Source organism: Artemia franciscana, chromosome 9, assembly GCF_032884065.1.
Source record: "Artemia franciscana chromosome 9, ASM3288406v1, whole genome shotgun sequence".
Classification (NCBI taxonomy): domain Eukaryota; kingdom Metazoa; phylum Arthropoda; class Branchiopoda; order Anostraca; family Artemiidae; genus Artemia; species Artemia franciscana.
This window is the reverse complement of record NC_088871.1, coordinates 28559490-28583909: the sequence shown is the minus strand read 5'-3', so window position 1 is coordinate 28583909 and position 24420 is coordinate 28559490. Positions and strand designations below refer to the sequence as shown.

Sequence of the window (24420 nt, the reverse complement as noted above, 5' to 3'; positions counted from 1 at the left end):
ATGGCTGACGTGTTGCTCCAACATGTTATACGTTTTGCCTTTGTGAGCATCCTAAAATATCATTATAATCTTTTTTTGCAGGTCTTTTCTTTCATGTTGTTGGCGAGGGTGTAGTCCGAGTGCTTAAAAAAGGAAGAGAAAGACACTCAGACCGAGAGAATTATATCGATTTCCGTATGCGTCTTTTAGGTGAACCAGGTAAGCGCAACTTCTAAGTTATATTTATAGTGATAAAAAATTTCCTCAAGTTTGGTGGTTTAGGAAAATAGTAAAACTAGTTGTTACAATTTTAGACGTCAAATCTAGTTCGGGTTCCTAAACATCGAGTACATTGTTTTTGAGAAAACATTGTTCAACCGAGAGATCATTTGATTTTGTACAGTGTTGAATTAAAAATAGTGTAGAAGTCAGAAGTAGCAACATGTTTGAGTACTGGGCGACAACATTTAGTCTAGAAATGTCGTTATTTTTAAAAATCATCCAAATCTGGGGATCTTATAAAGTAAACTTAGTTTTTGAATCAACCATTAGCGTCCTGGAAAAAAAAATCCTACGTAATAATATATTGCGAAGCTTTGCACGCATAATGATAGATCTAAAACACAGAAAATATGCTAAACAAGGAATGAGAAAGGCTGTCTTAACTTTCGAATGTAATTTTGACTAACGAATGAGGAATATATTTACTCCTCCCGAATCCCACGACTATGTTAATTTCCAGAGCGGATGCGCCTGAAGTATTCAAACGTTTTTTCTAATCCATTTATGAATTCAAAAATCGACTGTACGTTCTGTTGAAATCAGACCCAAGCAATTATTCTCAACGTGTAGGGTTAGTGTGCCAAAAGTCAGACTGTCCTCCCAGATGGATCCTTCATCTTCAGGTTCTACGCATATGGATATTTTAGACTTCTTTTAACCCTTAAACATAAATGCTACGGTACAACTGTCCCTAAAGTAAAAAAAGCCAAAGCCCTAAGGTCATATCGAATATTTTGTTTTTTCGGGTGAGGGTTACAAAAAAAATTATCAAAATGCGAATCTATGCATTTTTATAACGCTTTTACGAGTTGGGCAAACATTTTTTTGGGGGGAGGGGGGACAAAACCCCCTATCCCTCCCCTGAATACGGCCTTGCTAGGCCCGTTTTTTTAATTGGAGCCTAAAAGCTCCAGATTCAAGTCACTAAGTAAATATGTTGAAGTCCCACTATCAAACTTGGTAATTTTTACTTGTTTCTACTATTAAATGACTATTTCTGTTCGGTTATGTTTTTAGTGCCGCTCTTTATTTTTTTCTGGCACACTTTTTTCTTTTTTTTCAAATTTAAAGTACATGGCATTATAAACACCAATTTATGCTTAATTGAAAAAGCACACTAGTAAGAAGTAGATAATTAGATTCGACACCAACTGTGTGGCAGTCCTTCAATATTAACGATCAGATTTTGATGAAACTTCATATTATGACGGCCGTGAATAATCTATACCGTTTCGATTGCACATTAAAATTAATAAATTTAACGAAGTTGTTCTGTCTTTGTTTCATTGACTAAGGTGTGTTCCTTCGCTTGGAATTGCCTACAGACAAAGATGAATCAACCATAGGCTCATACCAAGTATAGTCAATTCGATACAAGTGATGAATTTGGATTCTGTCTCTACAACAGACATTTTCGGGCTTCTTCGGTGGTCTAGATACTAGAATTCTTTTCTTTTAATTTAAGAAAATTCAAACTCAAAAAAAGGGCTCGCGGAAGCTTACTGTTATTTAAAAGAAGGGTACTTAAAACGAACACGATGCAAGGCCGTATCGAGGTTTGTATTTGGGGGGGGGGTTTGAACACCCACCAAATGTTTGTCTGACTCGTAAAAATGTAAAAAAATATATTTTTTTGGTGCACTCAAAATAAAATTTCTAAGCCCATTCCCCGAAAAAAAATCCTTTGTATATCCCTCCCTCGAAAAAATCTGGATACGGCCCTAGCACGATAGTCTACTAATATTGTCTATTCAGTTTTTCTCCTAGATTCATTTTAGAATCCGTTAACCGTCAGAAGTTTTCCGTTGAAAATCCGTAGATGGTGTTTCCGATTTAGTAGAATTTTCCGTAAGCCACCAAGTGCCACAAAGTCTCATGATCCAAATACATGACTGCAAAAATCCCATGGCTTTTTTCTTCCTGCTTGTCCTATTTTTTCTCTTTTGTTGGCTAGTAATGTTCTTTAAACTTTTTTTTTTTGCAAGGGTTTTAAGACACATTATCCGAAATAGCCGGCTGCAATTGCCTATGCTATTAGTCATAGCAAGCTGATGGTAAAGTTTATTTTTTATTCCATTTTGTAGAATGGTTTGGATTTTGTTCTGAAAGGACAATAATTTGTCCTAGGGAATGCAAGTGGTCAGGAAGAAGGCAAGCTTAATATTTTCTTCAATTAACATTGCATGCAGCGTATGAAAAGGAAGATTAAGTTTTTTTGAACTTGTGATTTATGACATTTGCTAGTGAGGAAAAAAGGGTTTTAAGGGCTCTGAGGAGGGCTTAAAATCAGGCAAAAAAGTAGTCAAATTTGTATTTTGGGTGACAAATTAATGACACATTTTATTTAAACCTTTATACGAGTAGCCTAAGTAAATATCTTAAAATAAATTTAGATTATAAATGATCATTAGGAAAGTTATCCAGGGGGCTTATAATTGTATTTCTTTTTTGTTAGATATTTGAAAGTTATGGTCCTAAAATTTAATAAAAAAATGCAGGAAAACATTTTTAATCCATAAAAAATATGTTGAAAGTAAGATATTTTTTATTAATAGTATCTGTGTATTTAGAATGACTGCACAGTAAATGGTATCAAAAACTTCGGGGAGAGGCAAAGTTATTTGTCTGGGAGCAAGCTTGTCATCCTTTACCATCAAATTGCGACTTCTCAGGTCTTTTGCTGGTGCCATCGACGCATGAGCTGTGGCCCTTATATTTACCTGATAAGCCTACATATGTCTTTTCAGATTGTCAAGTGCATCATATGTTTGTATGTTCAAGAAGAGGGGATTTTTTTTTACATCCCTAGTCTTTTGGCATAGTAGCTGCTTTCAAACCTCATCAATTTTGTAATTTTTGTGGAGTCGGCTCTTTTTTGTAGAGACTACTGGTAAGCCGCATAGCTTTATCTTTGAATTAGCTTTAGTGCAACATGGGCTAAAGCTAGTTTAAAGTGTGCTTGCCGCAAACATATCCAAGCAAAATTTTGAGATAGCAATTTCGTTCAACATAGCTCAGAGGTTTAATAACTATCTTACTGGGTACTGCACCCCCCCTCCCAACTCTCTATAGCCCTTGGGACTGGGGCTGTAAGTTATGCAATTCACTCATTATTACATATAATATTAGTTATTGAGACATTTGGGCATGTTTGACCTTTAGTGTCCAAAAAGATGAAGGGCATCCAGATGAACCCTCCAAGGAACGCTCAGGGAGTTTTAAACTAAATCAAGACTCGTTGTGTGCATACGGGTTGTCAAAAGATCGTAACTCAGGAATAACTGAGTGTATTAGATTAGAAATTCCAGGAATATAGAAGGAGGTGGTGTGATTAATTGACCAAAAAGGCAATATTTTCACAGGTTGTAGGTGTGAAACCCCCCAGAAAACACCTCCTGTGGAAAATGCCCCTGGAAAATACCCCCTCCCTCCGCAGAGAATACCCATCCCCCGGTAAATACCCCCCTAAAAATACCAATAAGACATCTAAGGCTTAACAAGTTTGGAAATTCTATTTGAGCTTTGTTTTTTGTTTTTCGTAGGGGAAAGGAATTTTGGTGCTTGTGTATTGTACGCCACTCATTCAAGTTTACGCTGTGTAAAACTCGAGAAAAAACCGGTTTCTTCCTTAGTTTCTTTCAGCTTAGCGTGAAACAGACAAAGAAAAGTGACAGAATAAATGGGAAATATAGAGTCTGGGCTAAATATTTGCACACAATAGGGAGGGGGAGTATTTGGACATTTTGAAGTCAGAAAACAATTCTTAGTTCACAATATGCGGAACAATTGTGCGTAACACACTTTGCATGCGGACCAGCTATACTTTAAGCCCCCCTCTAATATGCAATTATATAGCGCATCAAAATTAACGAAGAAACTAACGAAGAAACTAACGAAGAAACCACTTTGTTCTCCAGTTTTGCACATAATTAAACTTGAGTGAGTGGCTTATAATACACAAGTACCGAATTTTCATGGAGAAAGAGCCGAATTTCCTGGTATTATATAGAAACGATAAAAAATTAAATTACAAAACTAATTTTTTCAACTGAAAGTAAGGAGCAACATCAAAACTTGAAATGGACAGACAGTATTGCGTATATGAAAGGGGTTGCCTCCTCCTCAAGACCTCGCTCTATACGCCAAAGTCTTTTTTTAGAATTTTAAAACAAAGCTTATTCGTCTAATTAAGTGGCTATTTTGTTTCAGGAATTATTCTTAAATAATTAGAACAAAAAGTCAAAACTGTAGCGTAAAGAGCAAGGTCTTGTGGAAAGGGCAACTCATCTCATATATGTAATAAATTCTGTTCGTCTTTAAGTTTTGATGTCGCTCCTTATTTTCATTTAAAAAAACTTGTTGTTTAAGATTTAATTTCTTTAGTATTTTCAAAACGAAATATTTAGCATTTTCATAACGTTCAATTATTGCATATAATATATCATACGAATGGAACATTTTTCTGACATTGAGGATTACCTTTTTTCGAAAAAATATAGATTTGAGGGTGGCTGGCGTTTATTGAGAAGAGGGTATTTTGTGGGGAGGGGGTTAGCGCCGGCCACCCTCAAATCTATATTTTTACTTAAAAAAGGCAATATTCAATCCGACTGATGGAGATACTAGTGACTCAGATGAATTTTACTTACAGTTGCAGGAGCAAATAGACAGGGTACCAGGTAGAAATATGGTGTTTTTGCTAGGAGATTTTAATGCCCAGGTTGGTAGAAATAGGGATAGATGGTATCCTAGCCTAGGTAAATTTGGTGTAGGAAAAGAAAACAATAATGGCTATAGGCTTTTGCAATTTTGTAGGTATAACAACCTAGTTATAACCAATACGGTGTTTGGTCACAAAATGGCCCATAAGTTGACATGGTATTCACGTGATGGTAAGACAGCAAACCTTATTGATTATGTTATTGTAAACAGAAGACTAGCAGGATCAATACAAGATACTAGGGTGTATAGGAGTGCCGTTTTTGATGTTAAAAGTAAAGATCACCATCTAGTAGTGTCTAAGGTTAATTTAAAGCTGAAATTTCAGAAGGGTAACTCCATCCCGGAAAGTTATGATGTTGGTAGACTTCAGGATGAAAATTTGAGAAAAAAATTCCAGGAACAGTTGAGTACTAAACCTGAGAGTTTAAAATTTGACAATGTGGAAGATGGATGGAATAATTTTAGAAAAACAATTTGTGAAGTTGCTGATGGTGTCCTAGGAAGAGTGCTAAGACTGCAACTAGGAATATTAGTGAAAAAGCTTTAGGTTTAATAGAGAGTAGAAGGGGTTTGTACAAGAATTATCTGAGTGATAGGTCGTATGAAAACAAAAGGAATGTAAAGAAAGTGGAGAAAGCATTAAAATATGAACTAAGGAGATGTGAAATGGAGGCGATGAATAAAATTGCTGAGGATCTGGAAGATGCGGCTAGACGGCATAATAGTAAAATATTATACTGGCATGTTAATAAATTGAAAGGGAGTAGCCAATCCAGACTAGTCCCAGTTAAAGATAAAAATGGGGCCACAATTAGTGATAAGGAAAAAGTCAAAGAAAGATGGGTGGAACATTTTGAGAATGTGCTAAACCGAGATACAGTTGCAGGAAAAGATATAGATGAAAATGAAAAAGTTTGTGATACCTTTGATGTGAAGGAAGATTTGTTTAGTGAGGAAGAATTAGCGACAGTACTAAAAGGATTAAAAAATAATAAGGCCCCAGGTGCTTATACTATGATTAATGAGTTTCTTAAATATGGTGGCTCTGAGGTTAGGAATAAGCTACTGAAGATTATGAACCTGATTTTTGAAAAAGGTGAAAAAGGTTTGAAAATTTTAAATGATTTTAGGAAAACCTTAATTAAACCACTGTATAAGAAAGGTGACAAGAGTGAGTGTCGTAATTATCGAGGCATTAGTCTGGTCTTTGTAGGTAGCAAATTACTGAGTAATATGATACTTTTTAGACTGAGACATGCTGTAGACAAAGTTTTAAGGGAAGAACAATGCGGTTTTAGAAAAGGTAGAGGATGTGTCGACCATGTTTTCACTCTTAGGTTAATAATTGAGAAGTCCCTTCGTTGTCAAACACCTTTGGTCCTCAGTTTTATCGATTATGAGCAAGCTTTCGATTCTGTTGATAGAAGAGCGTTAACAAAGGTCTTATCGTTATATGGTATACCAGAAAAATACATTAAAGTGATTTGCGCTATGTACGAGAATAATACTGCTGTGGTTAAGGTAGGAAATGAGGTTAGCAACTGGTTTTGTATTAAATCAGGAGTTAAGCAGGGTTGTGTTCTATCCCCCTTTATATGGATCATTTTGATCGACTTTGTCTTAAAGAGTACAGGAAAGGCAATTGGAGACCATGGAATCAAATGGGGTGGAAGAACGCTCCTGGATTTGGATTTTGCTGATGATTAAAGCATATTAGATGAAAGTGTGAGCAAAATGAATGAATATTTACGAGTGTTTTACGAGTTCAGGGTGCTAAAATAGGCTTGAAAATTAATGTTAAGAAGACTAAGTCACTAAGGCTAGGAATAAGTGAAGATGAACAGGTGACATTAGGTAACGAAAAGATTGATCAGGTTGGGAGCTTCAGTTACCTTGGTAGTATTATTAGTAAAGATGGTGGGAGCAGTGAAGATGTTAAAAGTAGAATAGCTAAAGCTCAGGGTGTTTTTTCACAGTTAAAAAAAGTTTGGAAGAATAGAAAGTTAAGTCTACAAACCAAGATTAGAATATTGGAAGCTACAGTGATGACAGTGGTCAAATGTGGCTCTGAAGCATGGGCACTCCGAAAAGCAGATGAAAATTTACTAGATGTTTTCCAGAGAAATTGCCTACGGATTGTTCTGGGTACCCGGCTGACTGACCGTATTTCAAACAGTAGGTTGGACGAAAAGTGTGGTTCAATCCCGCTTTCTGGGGCTATAATGAAAGAAAGGTTGAGATGGCTAGGCCACGTTCTACGGATGAAGGATGACAGATTACCGAAGATTGTCCTTTTTGGCCAACCGTCTGGGGCTACACAGAAAGCAGGTCGTCCTTGTCTGGGCTGGGAGGATGTCATAAATAAAGATTTAAAGGAAATGGGAACTTCCTGGGAGGGTGTAAAGAGGGGGGGCTTTAAATAGATTAGGCTGGAGGAGGAGCGTGCGTAGCTGTGTTGGCCTCAGGCGGCTTGGTGCTGCTGTGAGTTATTAGTAGTAGTAGTAGTAGTTTGAAAATGCTAGCCTCCCTTCTTCCCTTTCCAGCACCACAGGGGCCGAGCGACAGTGGATCTTCGTCCTGTCCGACCAAAACTTTAGTATTCACGTTATCATACAAGATGATACAAAAACATATTTTTACACAAGGTTCAACTTCGGATTTGCCTGTCCGCCGCACCTTACTAAGAATAACTGGATTTGGAAAATACATCCCGTTTGTAAACAAATAAATACAATGTTAACTATGATCAATACGTGCCTATTTGACCACATTAATATGACAAATATACTATGTGTGTACTATGTGAATATACCATGAAATGTGTCGCCACAGGTTAGGCTTCTAACCTTCAACCACCAAAAGCTCTGAAACCCAATACTGTCGCTACAGCTGTTAACCCATTCAGTAGCTTACCATCACGGAACACGGACACATTTTTGAAACTTGTTATGGATTAAAGTTCTACACCTTTGTAGCCATCCCCAGATCCTAATCTTACCAAATTTGGATAGTTTAAAAGTATTGTATTGAAGATTGAACTTGTTTTAATTTCTTTTCAATACCCCTGTAGGCAATATGAGAAAACATTCCGTTTGTAGACAAATAAATATTGTGTTAATTATAATTGGAATGTGCAATTTGAGTGCATTAGTGTCTTAAATATACTGTATATATACCCTATACCCTTTGGCATATGCCAGACCAAGAAATATTGTGTTCTAAGTTAGGCTTCATTCCTCAACCTCCACAATTTCTGCAGATTAATTCTGCCACCACAGAGCCATTAACCCATTCAGTAAATGACAGTTTTAAACATTCAGTCTTTACCTTAAATCAAATAACAAAACAAGCTTTTTTCAACTGAAGATAAGAAGCAACATTAAAACTGAAACAAACAGAAGTCGGCAGATGAGGGGCTTCCCCTTCCTCGCCTCTCCCTCGAATAGATAAACACGGATTTGCGATCTTTCTTATGGCAAAAATACCACCAAATTTTACATTTCTGTATACAGGGGATTAAAACATTTACGATAGGATTATCTAATATGTTGTATCTGGTAGTGTGATTGTCATTAAGATCACACCACATTAGGATCATTTTTGAAATCCAATCTGAAGAAGACTCTCCCCACTTTGCGGAAAATTCACTTCCTCCCTCACAAAAAATTCCTCCCGGAAATCACCACCCTGAGCCTTTCCCCTGACAATTCCCTGCCCGCCAAAAATTTCTCTCGGACGCTTCCCCAGGAATATTCTTTCCGCATGTAAAATTGAGTTGCCAAAGACACAGTTAGACAATTAGAAATAACTCTCTATGAGTTTCGGAATTTTTCTTCCCTGTAAAATTTCCTCAGAAGAGTTTTGCCCAAAAATGTTCCTCTCCGTGAAAAATTCTTCCAGTGGAAACCCCTCCCCCAGAAGAAAATTCCCCTGCCTGAAAAATTTTCGTATATTTGCCAATAACAAATCCTATGTGTAAACAATGGGTGAATTGCATAATTTACAGCCCTATCTCCAGGGGCTGTAGGGGACAGAGGTAGTTTTAAGGGGGAGGGGTACTTGCCCCGAGTAGTTTTAGGGACTCAAAATTTCAAATAAATAATACAATGGTTATAAAATAAAGAAGAGGGCACAGTTGGCAGTAAGTATAAGCAAATTGAATGCAACATTTTTAATGTTGCCAAATCTTCATGGTTTGTCCCATATATTTTGCGAATATGAGCCGTCGTTGATCGACTGTGGGCCAGGAGCAACTAAATGATTTAGCGTTGATGAGCATAGAACGCGAAGAATTGGAAGCAATCAATCGGGGCAAGATAATGGATAATTTTGTAGAGACTAACGTAAAATTAGTCAAATTTAAATTGTTAGTAAATGAAAGTTTTGTTAAAATTTGGCCTGAAAAATTTTGGGAGACAGGGGGGGATGCAAATCAAGGTTTTACCCTAGATGCAAGAGAGGCCAGAACTGTCACTGGTGGGAGTCACGTCATGTACTATTACACCTTTCAACTATGCTGGATCAAATGGCTATCTCAAAATCTTGGTCGTGTCTTTGAGTAAAAAAGGTGCGTGGGGGGGGCCTAGTTGCCTCTAATCTTTTTGGTCAGTTGAAAAGGGCACTAGAACTTCTGATTTTTCATTCTATTTGCTATGAAGATTCGAACACTAGTATTGCAATGCTTGTTGCAATGTCAATAAGAGCTAACAGAGTAATTTTACTTATTAATATTAATGGACAAACAGGATTAGTTTACATGATCGTCATATAATCTAACCTTCTTTATTGTGGCTCATTTACCTAAAACTTTTGTTAGGTAAAAAAGCATTAAGCTTAAAAAAAGCTTAAAAGCTTTATGTATGGATCAAATTGAGTCAAAGTGAAAAGTAGGGTTGATTGCTGATTTTTAAGTGTAAAGCTGACGGGTTCAGGCTTAATTTCTGGTTGGTCAAAAAGTTCAGAGTCTCAGAAATAAGATTCAAATAGCAAGACGAAAAAGATGGACGGAAATGAGGGTTCAGAACTAGTGTTTGGTCCAGATTGTACCGCCCGTTTTGTATTTCTCTATAGGAAAGCGTATCAAAACGAAAGCCATTTATATGCTCTCCATGAACTTGAAAGCAAGAAAAAAACAGTATGGTCACGTATGGATTATTATTTGTCAAATTATCTGGCTTGTTGATTCACATTTTCCCGACTGTGACAAAATGGTAAAAGAAAAGAAAAAAGACCTCTTTGAAACTTTGAGTATTAATATAGATTGTGAATTTGTAACATAAATATACGAGGGCCAGAACCAAGTTATGATAAGCTTGTTTTGATGTTACTTGGTTGTTCTACATTTGTTTTTTCATTGGCATATATTTTGGGGGTGATACCTAGCACGGGGATACCATAGGGAATTTGTGGTAGGCACGCCACTTGCCTGGGTAGGGAATTTAAAGTGCCGAAACCCTATAGGCAAGTATGTATTCTCCTGATGAGCCCTTGTGTTGGGTTGTTGCCTCTGAAGTATTTGTCTTTTTTTTACTGTTTTTAATATTTGGTAAATAACGACTTATGCTTACTTACGACACGACTGCCTGTCCATGGATTATTCTTTATGGTTGATTGTGTATGGCTATGCTGTTTGACCTATGTAATTGTATGGATGAGTAGGGTTAAGGTAGATGAGTAGGGTTAAGTAATTAAAGTATTAATGAGTAGGGTTAGTATTTTTGAAACATTTGGAGATTCTAGAAAGACGACCGATTTTAATTTTGCATTCTTTATGAAAGCACGTTCAAACAACTGTAAAACATTTTTAGTCCGTCGATAATAAAGTATTTATAACATTAAGAGCGAGCAAAAATTTCACAACAGTCATATCCAAAAAATATCACGTCAAAGTTTGGCTGTGAAAAAAAAAAGATTGTTTTATGGCACTTAGTAAGTACCACTTACCAAGACGGTTAATTCGGAAAAATTAGAAAAAATGAGCTATTTTTAACTTACGAATGGGTGATCGGATCCAAATGAAATTTGATATTTAGAGGGATATCGTGTCTCAGAGCTCTTATTTTAAATCTCGACCAGATCCAGTGACATTAGGGGGAGTTGGAGGGGGGACCTAAGATCTTAGAACACCCTTAGAGTGGAGGGATCGGGATGAAACTTGGTGAAAAAAAGCACAAGTCCTAGATACATGATTGACATAGCCAGAACGGATTCGCTCTCTTTGGGGGAGTTGGGGGGAGGATGAATTCTGAAAAATTAGAAAAAATGAGGTATTTCTAACTTACGAAGGAGTGATCGGATCTCAATAAAATTTCATATTTAGAAGGACCTCGTAACTCGGATATCTTATTTTCAATCCCGACTGGATCCAGTGTCATTGGGGAAAGTTTGGAGGGACCGTAAATCTTGGAAAACGCTTAGAGTGGAGAGATCAGAATGAAACTTGGTGGGATGAATAAGCACAATTCCTATTACATGAATGACTTAACAGAACTGAATCCATTTTCTTTGGGGGAGTTAGAGGGGGTGTTAATTCGGAAAAATTGGAAAATTTGAGGTATTTTAAACTTAAGAACGGGTGACCGTTCGTGAGGTATTTTCAAATTTGATATTTAGAAGGAACTCATGTCTCAGAGCTCCTATTTTCAATCCCTACTAGATCTGGTGACATTGGAGGGGGGAGTTGGAGGGGAAACCGGAAATCTTGTAAAACGCTTGGAATGGAGAAATCAGGATGAAACTTTACGGGTATAATAAGCAAATGTCGTAGATACGTGATTGGCGTAACCGGACTGGATCCAATCTCTTTGGGGGAGTTAGGGGGTCCAGTGCTTTGGCGAGTTCGGTGCTTCTGGACGTACTAGGACGATGAAAATTGGTAAGCGTGTCAGGGACCTGCACAGATTGACTTGATAAAGTCATTTACCTCGATTTGACCATCTGAGGGGGCTGAAGGGAGAGGGAAAAGTTGAAAAAATGAGGTATTTTTAACTTACGAGTGTTTGATCGGATCTTAATGAATTTCGATATTTAGAAGGGCCTCGTGTCTCAGAGCTCTTATTTTATATCCCGACAGGCATTACGCCTCTGATGTTCCTTTTAAATCAATTTATTGATTCTTAGAATTTTGCTAGAGCTCATGCCATATGAGCTCTTGGCTCTTCCGACCTCGTCACAACTGCCATATGAGCTCTTAGCTCTTGTTTTTCATTTTTTACAAAACAATTTCCCATCAGATTCATGTTTAATTTGTAGAGTTGAGCGAAAAGTTCATCTGTAAATAACCGAGCTTATGTCGATCGAGCCAGCCTTTGAGTAAAATTTACTCTTTGGGGAGTTCTCACATCTTCTCTGCTTCTACAACAGCCACATTTGAAGATTCAGGTTATTTTACAATATTGTAACCGTTTTGTTTTTTAGTCCTTTTCACTTTAATAATGAAATGTTCTACTAAACGAAATTCAACAAACAAATTTTATACTGTGTTAAAGTAAAAGTACAACTGAAGATTGTATACTGCTAGATATCTAGACAACTGCTATCACTATTTTTCAACAAAATATGCGTAGAAGATGCTTGTTTTCTGCTTTCTTTTTAGGTCCTCTCCCTCTTAGGTCCTATTCCCTCTTTTCGGACGAAGTCGAGGTGGTCATCTGCTCTCATGTATAAACGCGACATTAATTTGTTTTATTTTTCTTGCAGGCCAGTCTCCAGTGCTGTTATCCCCAGGTATTCACAGTTTTCCTTTCAAACTGGGCTTACCCTTGGGACTACCTTCAACATTTCTGGGTAAGCATGGATGGGTACAATATTATTGCAAGGCTGCATTTCGAGAACCAAATGGATTACTCCATAAAAATCAGCAAGTGTTTATTGTCATGAACCCAATTGACTTAAATTTGGAGCCTCCAATTTTGGCGGTAAGTGAGACTTTTGAATCGTATTCTACTATTTAAAGAAAATACAAGACTTTAATTTAGAGATTAAAACTATGCATAAACTGCTTGGCCAAAGTACGTCTATATAACTTCTGAAAGTTCATATAGCTTTTGAATTTGTTAAAGTTTTATTGTTGTATAGATATTACACAATTAGTATTATACAGTCAGCATTCAAATTAATTCTAGCAAATCTAGTTTGATATTGTGTGATCAAAGGTATCAAACAGTTCGTGGTAACGGACTGTAGTAAGGCGCGACCCGGCTCAATAGTAACCAAAACTCTAAAAAATGGAATTTTGGTACCAATAGCTACATCAAAAGAATCGCATTTAAATGCTGATTTTAAATATATTAGTTTTATCAAGTTTAGTCTTACCCATCAAAAGTTAAGAGCCTGAGAAAATTTGCGTTATTTTAGAAAATAGGGGCAAACACCCCCTAAAAGTCATAGAATCTTAACGAAAATCACACCATCAGATTCAACGTATCAGAGAACCCTACTGTAGAAGTTTCAAGCTCCTATCTACAAAAATGTGGAATTTTAAATTTTTTGCCAGAAGGCAGATCACGGATGCGTGTTCATTTTTTTTTTGTTTGTTTTTTTTTTTTCCCCAGGGGTGATCGTATCGACCCAGTTGTCCTAGAATGTTGCGAGAGGGCTCATTCTAACGGAAATGAAAAGTTCTAGTGCCCTTTTTAAGTGACCAAAAAATTGGAAGGCACCTAGGCCCCCTCCCACGTTAATTATTTTCGCAAAGTCAACGGATCAAAATTCTGAGATAGCCATTTTATTCAGCGTAGTCGAAAAACATTATAACTATGTCTTTGGGGACGACTTACTCCCCCACAGTCCCCGTGGGAGGGGTTACAAGTTCAAAACTTTGACCAGTGCTTACATATAGTAATGGTTATTGGGAAGTGTACAGGCGTTTTCAGGAGGATTTTTTGGTTGGAGGCAGGGGTTGAGAAGAGGGGGATATACTGGGGGAACTGTCCATCGAGGAATTTGTCATGGGGGAAGAAAATTTCCATGAAGGGAGCGCAGGATTTACTAGCATTACCTAAAAAAACTATGAAAAAATAAATATGAAAAAGTTTTTTTTTCAGCTGGAAGTAAGCAGCAGCATCAAAACTTAAAACGAACACAAATTATTACCCATATGAGGGGCTCACCTCGTCCTAATACCTCGCTCTTTACGCTAAAGTATTTTTAGTAATTTCAACTATTTATTCTGCGGCTTTTGTGATTCAGGGGTCATTCTTAATGAATTGGGACAAAATTTAAGCTTTAGTGCAAAGAGCGAGGTACTGACGAGGGATTGAACCCCCTCATAAATGTAATAAAAACATGAGAATACAAAAGTTCTTCACGTAAGCTAATTTATAAGTTACGTATATCGTTTACTTATAAAAAGATTCGTAAAAAATTAAAAGTTCTAGTTGCCTTTTTAATTAACCGAAAATCGGAGGGCAACTAGGCTTCCTCCCCCGCTCTTTTTTTCTCAAAATCATTCGATCAAAATTATGAGAAAGCCATTTAGCCAAAAAAATAAATATACAAATTTCGTTTTAATTATTCCTCTGCGGAGAGCCAAAATCAAAACATGCATTGATTCAAAAACGTTCAGAAATTAAATAAAAAAACAAGTTTTTTAAATGAAAGTAAGGAGCGACATTAAAACTTAAAACGAACAGAAATTACTCCGTATATGAAAGGGGCTTTTCCTTCTCAACGCCCCGCTCTTTACGCTAAAGTTTTTTACTGTTTTAAAATGTAGAGTTAAGAGAAAGAGTCAAACTTTAGCGTAAAGAGCAGGGCGTTGAGAAGGAAAAGCCCCTTTCATATACGGAGTAATTTCTGTTAGTTTTAAGTTTTAATGTCGCTCCTTACTTTCATTTAATAAACTTGTTTTTTTTTATTTAATATGAATTAGACCAAGCCAAGATATTTACGCCAATCATTTTTCAGCCATCTTTGAGTCTGTCCAATTTAGCGTGGCGATCGTGGTTCACAAGTCTCCCTTGCATAACACCTAAGTATCACCATTTTGGGCCAGTACCCTTGCGCACTGTCAATGTGTATGCATGACAGATACTAGAAACTGTACCAGAAGTACCAAATTCAAACCATAAGGGTCGTCAAATTTTGATTTTACTCGACAAAGAGTGATTTTCATTGGCCGTTAGGGACAATTTGATTAAAGCAAAAATTCACAGTTTTCCCCTTTAATAACTTTGCGTCAGTAGAAAATGGCTGCGATTAGTTGAAATTGATGTCATGGGATCACTCTTATCCAGTCAAAGGGAATTTTTCAATCCTTCGGGTGCGGCATTACTGCCTTTGAAATCGTGAAGCTCAATATCAATGTTTGATCCCAAATTGGATGATCAAAGTTTGGCTATTATTAGCAGAAGTCGCTCCTTGCTAATAGTTTTCTATAACGAACTGTTAGAAAAAAATGCAAGTCCTATATATCTGACGCACTTCATCATCACCCACTGTATCACTTAATCACTTGATCGATTCACTAATTAATTAATAGCGACTCAATTCAATTTTTAATCAGTATTGACTTTGAAATTCGTCAGAAAAGAAGTAAATTCTACCAATGCAAGGTAATTTTAATCTGCTGCCTAGTCCATGAAATATAGCCAAGGTTATAGCGTACCGGGATCCATAGTAACCAAAAACAAATGTAGTTTCGGTGCCCTTCTAACGACAAAATTACAATTGATGCTTATTTACCAACAGTAAATATTACCCAGATCCAGTCTCAAGAAGAAAAAAAAAATAATATTTCGAAAAGGACCTGATTCTCTTCAAGAAAGGCATCAAATAAGAAAAAAAAAATTAAATTTGCCACATTCGAAGACGCGTACTCGTAGTCCCTCATCTCGTAGTCCTGACACATAATATGGCAGTTTCAGGTTCCATGTCCGAAATTTGTGAGGATTCATGGGGAAAGGGGGCTATTTGTTCTGGTGGTGCAAGTGTATGCGATAGTGTCATTAATGTCACTTATCTCCGCTAGAGCATTGTATCGCAAATCGAGCGATCACGCGGGTTCTGTGTTCTTCCCCCACTGATGTTGCAACCAGTTTGGGTGAGAAAGGTGTACTACCTATAGGGGAAGTAATTGCCCCAAGGTACGATAATGCAATGATAATTCTCAGTACTCTTCCTAACTCCACCAGGGTTCGGGGAAAATAATCACAGTCGTAGAAAATAACTCATTTTTATTACAAACTAGCTGTTGGGGTGGCGCTTCGTGCCACCCCAACACCTAGTTGGTGGGGGCGTTTCGTGCCCCCCCAAGCCCTCCCGCGTGCGTAAGTCGTTACGCGCCATATTAGTTACGTGCCCGGTCGTCATTTGTGTCCCGGTGTCCCGGTCTGTAATTTCTCTTCGAACATTCCCTGTGTCCCGGTCGTCATTTATATATACCCCCTGTGCCCCCGGCGTCCCCGTTGTAGTTGTGTCCCTGTGTCTCGGTCGTCATTTATATTCTCTGTGTCCCGGTGTCCCAGTCTGTAATTTCTCTTTGATTGTCCCGGTCGTCATTTGTGTCCCGGTGTCCCGGTCTGTAATTTCATCAGTTGACAAACATGACGTCAGTCGACAAACAACTTCATGACGACATACAGCTCAATCCTAACAATGACGTCAGTCGACAAACATGACGTCAGTCGACACACAAACATGACGTCAGTCGACAGACACACAAACAAACAACTTATTTTTATATATATAGATAGAGATGTCAATTCCAAATATCAACTCTGAATTCTACTCACGAACTAACTTAAAAGCATATTTACAGACTAAAGGTAAGGTCGCCTCCATTATCATTACGTGCTTTATGTATAAATTGTTTTGAATGACAAGACTTAGCTAGATAGACAGAGAACTTCAAACTAATTTCTTCCCTGTTGCGAAATTACATTGAAAACAGGCTAACCTCTCCGAATTTTTGATTTGTAAATAAAATTATGCTATAAATAAATCCATGTCAAAAAGAAAAGGCACATTAATCTTATTAGAAAAGGGCACGGGCCCCAAAAGAGGCTGATTAGACCCTGTTGAGTGAAACTCTGTCAAGGAGATCATTTACTGTTAATACAACTACTACTAACAACTCACTGCAGCACCAAGTCCCCTGAGACCAACACAGCTATGCATGCTCATTCTCCATCTCAGTTTATACAAAGCCCCTCTCTTTTTTGAACAGGATGATCTTCTATTCGATAGGATTTTCCACGGGGAGAATTTTCTGTGGGGAGAGAACTTTCTGGGGGTGAAATGTCCAGGGGGAATCTTACATGGGGAAATTTGTCAGAATTTCTATACGAATTGTTTTTTGGTGTGCGTGTAACTGAACCACCGTGTAGCTAAAATCCAAGCAACTGAAACCCTACATCTGAACCACCGTGCAACTAAACCCCAGTGCAACTGAACCCCCGTGTAACTGAACCCTGTGCAACTAAACCCCGTCCAACCCAACCCCATTTAACTGAAGACCCGTGCAACTGAACCCCCGCACAAGTGTACCCCGTGCAACTGAACCCCGTGCAACTGAATCCTCGTGCAACCCAGTTCTATTTAACTTAACCCCCATGTATCTGAACCCCCGTGCAGCTGAACTCTCGTGTAACTGAACTCTTTTGCAACTGAACCACCGTACTCAGTTTTTTTCAGTATTCTACAAAGATAAGGTAGTATCATTGGGTAAAACACAAGTTAAAATATTTACTTGTTCAACCCTGTTGGAATCGTTTGTTTTCTCAAGTTATGATGTAAAAGCCTGTCAAGATGATTCGCAAAAAAGCTCTTTTTCTTGTCATAAAAACAAGAAAATCAGACTTCACAAACCATTAATGCCAGAGTTCTCTCTCCTTTTTATGTCTATTTATGTTTTACGTCTCCGCAATGTCACTTTCGGAACCCCCCCCCGTGGAAAACGCCCTTCACCACGCCTCCCCCGGCATGTTGGTTTACAGAGTTTCGGTTACTATTGAGCCGGGTCGCTCCTTACTTCAGTTCGTTACCACGAGCTGTTTGAAATTGAAACAGCAAACAGAAAGTAAGATAAATTTCGTAAAGGAGCTCTAGAAAAGTTTTCCGTGTAAAATTTCCCATTGTAAGCTCATCCCCGGAAATTTCCGTGTTCTTGGAAAATTCTCCTCGTTAAAAATGCCCCTCGACAAAAAAAAATGGGTGTTTTCTTCAAAATATTCTTCTAAATAACAAATACTATATGTAAACAATAGGCAAAGTCCATAATGTAATAGCCCTTCCCCCTGGTACTGTGGAGTGTCTGACAATTTAACCGGAACATTTCTAGATGAAAAATTGGTTTGGCAAAGAAAAAGTAGGAAAATATTTGTACATTTCTGGCAAATTCTCTCACGTAAAATTCCCCAGTGTAAGTTGATTCTCGGGAACTTCCCTGTCTATGGAAAATCCTCCCCCTAGAAAATCTCCCTCCCCAAAAAAGGTCTGTTTACTTACAAATAAAAAAATATTGTATGTAGACAATAGGCAAAACTCCTAACTTACAGCCTTTTCCCAAGGCTGTGGGGGTAATGTTATCTCTAAAGGCATAGTTATTTGATCTTTTCGACATGGCGAGCAAAATAGATATCCCAAAATTTTGTTAGAATGACTCTGGAAAAAAAGAGTGTGGGAGGGGGTTAGTTGCTCTTCAGTATTTTTGGTCACTTTGAAGAGGTACTAGAACTTTTAATTTTTTTTCGAACGAGACCCCTCCCGATATTCTTGGATCATTGGTTTGACACAATCACCTTGAAAAAAAAAATTATGCACTTATCTTCGGTTATTCTTCTGTGAAAAAAAATCCTTGTTTTTGCAATATATATATATATATATATATATATATATATATATATATATATATATATATATATATATATATATATATATATATATATATATATATATATATGTGTGTGTGTGTGTGTGTGTGTGTGTATGTGTGTCTTTGTGTGTGTTCGGCAATCATGGCTGGTGTGATGAATTAAAAAAAAAAAATTTCCTGAGAGAAGTAAAGGGTGAAGTTGAAACTTGAAATGAAGAAAAATTATTACTTCACATCCTATTTAATATATATCATTGAACTATTAAAAATAAACAAACTAACTATGTTTCCATGTGTTTCTAGGATTATAGAAAACTAGCGCTTTCCTGAAAGCACAAAATAATATAAGAGTTTTGGTACAGGAAAAGCCAACCGATTAAGGACACTTTACAGAATAAAAAAGGGCATTTCAGGATTGTTGCTTTATTTTTTTTTCTTCGCTTAATTTGGAATCACATATGCACAATGGCTCAGTTCAATGACTGGCTGTCGTTTTGGTTCTGAAAAGGGCATATCATGATTAGTTTGTAGACAAGTTCGAAGTAAAGCCATCTTGGCAGTATTAGGGCTATACACTAGCTTTAAAATGTGTATCATTACTTGAAATTCACTGGTGTATTGAAAGAAATAACTGGATTTCTAGAAGTTATATTTTGGCTTATTTGATCTTCATTTCCAGCAAAACTCAAACGCATTTCTTACAATTTAAGATTGTATATTACTCACTGTTAGTATTATAGCCGGGGAGACTAAAATATTACCTCATAAATCAATCCAAGATATCTGTATGCTGTTCAGTGCTGTTCAGTTACTAAAAAATATATAATTTTATGCTAATATTTTTAAGATAATTTTAATTGTATGCTGAAAGTTACTGATGTCACAACTGGTATAAGACTATGAAAATATTTGTATGTTAGTTTTTTTACTATCAGGCTACGTATTCTCTTTTGACTCCCAAATCAAGATTCCTGTTTTTTCATGTTTGGCTTTTGCATTTTCAGTTAAGTGCTAGTTTTCTATAATCCTAAAAACATAGAGAAACATAATTAGTTTGTTTATTTGTACTAGTTTAATGAAATATATTAAATAGGCTGTGAAGCAATAATTTTTGTTCGTTTAAAGTTTCAACTTTGCCCTTTACTTCCCTTGGGAAAATATTGTTTTTAAATTAATCTTAGCTCGCTTCTTATTGAAATCTAATGTAGCAGCATCATTGTCATGACTTTTTTTTATTTATGCGTAGTAATTTCTGTTTGTTTGAAGTTTTAATGTCGCTCCTTACTTTTTTTTTATATAATTGCTCATCATCACCGATCTTCAGGAGATAAGACACCACTAGAGAATACTGCAGACAATCTCTACTGTTACGAAAAACTTTCAGGTTACGACAAAAAGTTTATCATCCATGCTTCTCAAAATAATACAAGTTTAGGCACTGAAAACGGAAATGCTGCTACAGTTAAAATTACACAGTGGTCTTAGCCATGATGGAATTCTCTTTCCATTGTGTATTCATTCATCACCAATTAGTTAGCTTTAGTTTTTATAGTATGTTTTTATACAAGGAAATACAACCATCAAACGTGGCTATTACTATTTTAAGTAAAATAGAAGATCGGACAATTCCATTATGTTACCCTTCCCCGCCGCAATGAGGCACCGCTGTTTACATAAGAATTCTTTAAATATAAAATTTAGGATTTTGCATGCTAGGACAAAAATTCTGACTTCAGAACCATCTCGCAAAAAGGCAATTGAACAATGACTAAAATTATTACCGTAGAGTTGAAAGCCACATTGAGAAAATGAACTGCTTTATCAAGTAATAATTTTGAAAGCGGAGCGTGCAAATGCTCAAACTATTTATAAAAGTAGATATAAATATTTGACAAGATATCTAAGCTTATTAGGCAGCTTCAAGATAGAAATTGTCCATTTCATTTCGTCCAAATTTTAGTCTCCGCAAATGCATAAAACACCTCCCTTAATCTTATCTAGAGCTACAACTAACTGAATAGTTAAACTGCTACCAAATGCTAAGACAAAGCAAAAGGAAGAAAAAAGGGGTTGATCAAAGATTGCATAAGGCGTACACTTTGACCAGTTTGTCATAAATTGTCAGATTGTTTTGAGGATTACCATATACAGGCGTTCTTCTGCATGGCTGGCCTGAAAAGACACAATGTTAATATTTGTAATGAATAAAAAAAAACGAACAATTTATTGCAGCGTGTTAAGTTACTTTGCAATCACCTACGATCACTTCTCAAGAACTAAGAAAGTCATACTTGAGAAGTTAATGTCAGTTGGGCTTACCATTTCTGCTTTTTCATCGTTGCATAAGCACTAGCTTCCTTCTAGGGTCCTTCGATGAACCTGGTAATGGTCACTATTAAATTGATATCCACTATGAACGACGACAGAACATGCACGGTAGTGTTCTGATGACATAAATAGATCATGATATTGACGTTGACTTAGATTACACTCTTGTGTCTTCCTCAGGTGTACGCTATCCAGACAAAAATCTACGATTCTTCTATTTCTTTTACCTGAATATGGTCTTCTGTCCAGATTTACATTGAAAATTTAGTAGTGTTGGTGAATACGGTCCGAATCCGACATTCATGGCCATTCGGACATATGCCTGCTGGTGGAAATGGGCAAAGTATTCTAGAAAATCGTATGTCCATCGTATCTATGATCTCTGTGTTGGCACGTTCTTGAGGATTCAGAACTGCAGGTACAGGAAAGTAGCATGCTTCTGTAGCATCTAAAGCCTTTGAATCAATTTGACTCTATTGACAAACCGAACAAGTTAACTATTTCTTAACTTTGTAACGGAATAAATCATGCAGGGGACTCTAGATTTTTTTTGCATTTTCATTATTTATAGCCGTTAAAAGCATTCCAGAGCTCACAGCGACTTGCTGTTCTGTTGCTGTTCTGAGAATCCATGTTCGACAGGTAGTAAATTCCTCAGATTTGTTGCTCTTTCATAGTGCCTCAGTGACGAAAAAGCAATACGCTTCGTCTCTTGTGCAACATCTCCTTGTAATCCTTAGAAAATCTGAAAAAAATGTACTTTGTAGACTAAAAAGGCACTTAAGTGCCGAATTGGCAAAGCAAAACACTATCATCATTCTTTAACCCTTTTCTAACAGCACCAATAACACTTTTGTAATGAGAATTTGTCAAAACATCCATTTTAGAAGTGGACTCTTATCTCTTTTACAGCAGTAACGTCTTGCTTGCCTTTTACTTCATCAGCTAGCGAATCAGTCTTCATCTTTCTTTTCACTGAAAGATCTGTTTCGAATTCTTGTTCTCTCTTTCCAAAACCATATTTGGAGGCTCGACTGTCTTTATAGTCGATTTAGATTTATGTATGTTCGTAGAAACATCCGATGTTTTTTCCCTTTGAACTTTGTGGTTTTTCTCTTAGGCCACTTTCCAATAGAATTATTGGGATGACATTTACTTTCAGTGAACAGAGATGCTTCAACTGAGAAGTTTCTCAAATTGATTACTGGGACTTGAAATAACGGAAGATCTGGCCTATAAATTTTAATCAGACGGTTATATTCCAATAAAGCATCTAAATCGAGTAAAATTTTCGGTGGATCGAGTTCTACTAAATACAGACCTGCACTACTAGTCACACGTGAGAAAGCGACGTCGATTATACCTGGACCGAAACAACGACTACTTAGATTTTCCCGTACCACCAAAGCCTGATACAACCATTTTCACTGACTTGGTACCATCTCTTTTGATAACAGATTCCACAATTTCCCAACATCTCTCTTTTGATTAGTGTTCAGTGACTCGTTGTCATTGTTTAATCTATCTTCCGTGTCAGCATCCAATTTCTTTCTATTTGCGTTTACCAAATCATCCATAGAATCAGCAGCTCTATCGATAACTCCACCCTGAATTGCATTTTCTAGTGGATAAAATATAGTGGTAAAATATAGTGAGGCTTTATGCAAAATGTGTTAACTACAATTATTCTGCATATTATGAAGGATGAATTATTTCTGGATGAAGTGATGAAGTGTATCTTTCTCTATAGGTACTTAACTAGGCATTTTTGTGCTTTTTATAAATTTAACTTGATAACGCCATCATAAACAGTGCCACATTCCTAAACAGTGGACTTTTGCACTGTGCACTTTTGGTTGATTTCCCTATTTTCAAATGAATAAATCGGCTTTTCCAATGAAATGGCTACAAAAAAGCTGTTTATTCAAAACCTAGCTAGGATAAAAAAAAAACAAGTAAATCTACAAGGGCGTCCCTCCACTCTCTAGTACCACCATTAGAACTAGTGCACAGGCCTCATCGCAGCGATATTTTAAGGCCAAATTCAAAGCTGTTGATCAGTCAAGCGTACTTTTCGTAGAATTTTAGTTAAAAAGAGCACTTAAAAGTCACATTGAGTGGCGATCAATTTTTGATGTCTACACTATCTTATTGTGCACACCGTTTTCGTGTGTATAATACCTTCCTAAAGTGTCAATATTATACAAAAAAAAAAAATCAATTTTGGTGCCATATCTACAGTTAGCAAAAGTTTAAAATTGCGCTTAATTCTAAAAACGAATAAAAGTAATTAAAGGATAAGAATGGAAAAATAATTCTGTGGATGTTGAACCAGATTTGGGAACCAATATTATCAGATGTGCCTATCCAAACCTGTTAAATATTGGATTTGATCATCAGCAAATTTGATATTGGACGTAGATAACTGTTTTACTTTTGATATTGGAAGGAGCCAGGACCCAAAGGCCAGCGCTCCTTTGCATATGACTTCGCCACCTACCTCCGCTTGTAACTAACACAAAACTCGGTCACTTAATTGGCTTAGTTTATATTAGTACAAATCCTTCAACCAATTGAAATTGAATAGCTCAATAATAGAATGAATGCGTCAATAATAAAAACGTTGGTTAAACGTTTGATCGAACATGGAAAGCAAACCTCACATACCTGCAATTGACAAAGGGATAATATTGATAGAACATAGGATACTTTTAAGGGGTAAACTTGACGTTTACATTAGGGCTTAATGGGGCAAAATAGAATGCCAACAAATTTGTCCAAATTTACATTATTGGTGCCTGACTCATTTATAATTACATAAAAACATTTGCAACTAATTGTTAAACAAAAAATTATATGCCATTGCGTTTTGAGTAAAATGAGATTTAAGATTACAACACCCAACGGCCCATGTTGCATCAATTTCAGCACTTTCTCTATAAATGAAACAGCTGATAATTAAAACCACTAAGCTGTTTTTTTTCAGGTAAAAATAGCGACACTTTCAGTTTCAATTTAAAAGAAATAATGATATTTAATAATGAGTCATGATATTTATTAAACAGCACATTATTCCATGATATTCATTCCATGATACTACTACTACTACTATTACTAATAACTCACTGAAGCACCAAGCCGCCTGAGGCCAACACAGCTACTCACGCTCCTCCTCCAACCTAATCTATTTAAAGCCTCCCTCTTTACGCCCTCCCAGGAAGTTCCCATTTCCTTTAAATCTGTATTTATGACATCCTCCCAACCCAGACAAGGACGAACTGCTTTCCGTGTAGCCC

At 36.7% G+C, this 24420-nt stretch overlaps 1 protein-coding gene across 1 annotated transcript in view; it reads left to right on the top strand.

The window, feature by feature from the left end:
* Positions 1 to 24420, top strand: part of LOC136031234 (arrestin domain-containing protein 4-like) — a 111420-nt gene that overhangs the window by 33611 nt on the left and 53389 nt on the right. Inside the window, exons 2-3 of the mRNA XM_065710637.1 lie at positions 82 to 198; positions 12682 to 12899. Of these exons, the coding sequence (XP_065566709.1) occupies positions 82 to 198; positions 12682 to 12899 (335 nt within the window). The remainder of the gene's footprint in view (positions 1 to 81; positions 199 to 12681; positions 12900 to 24420) is intronic.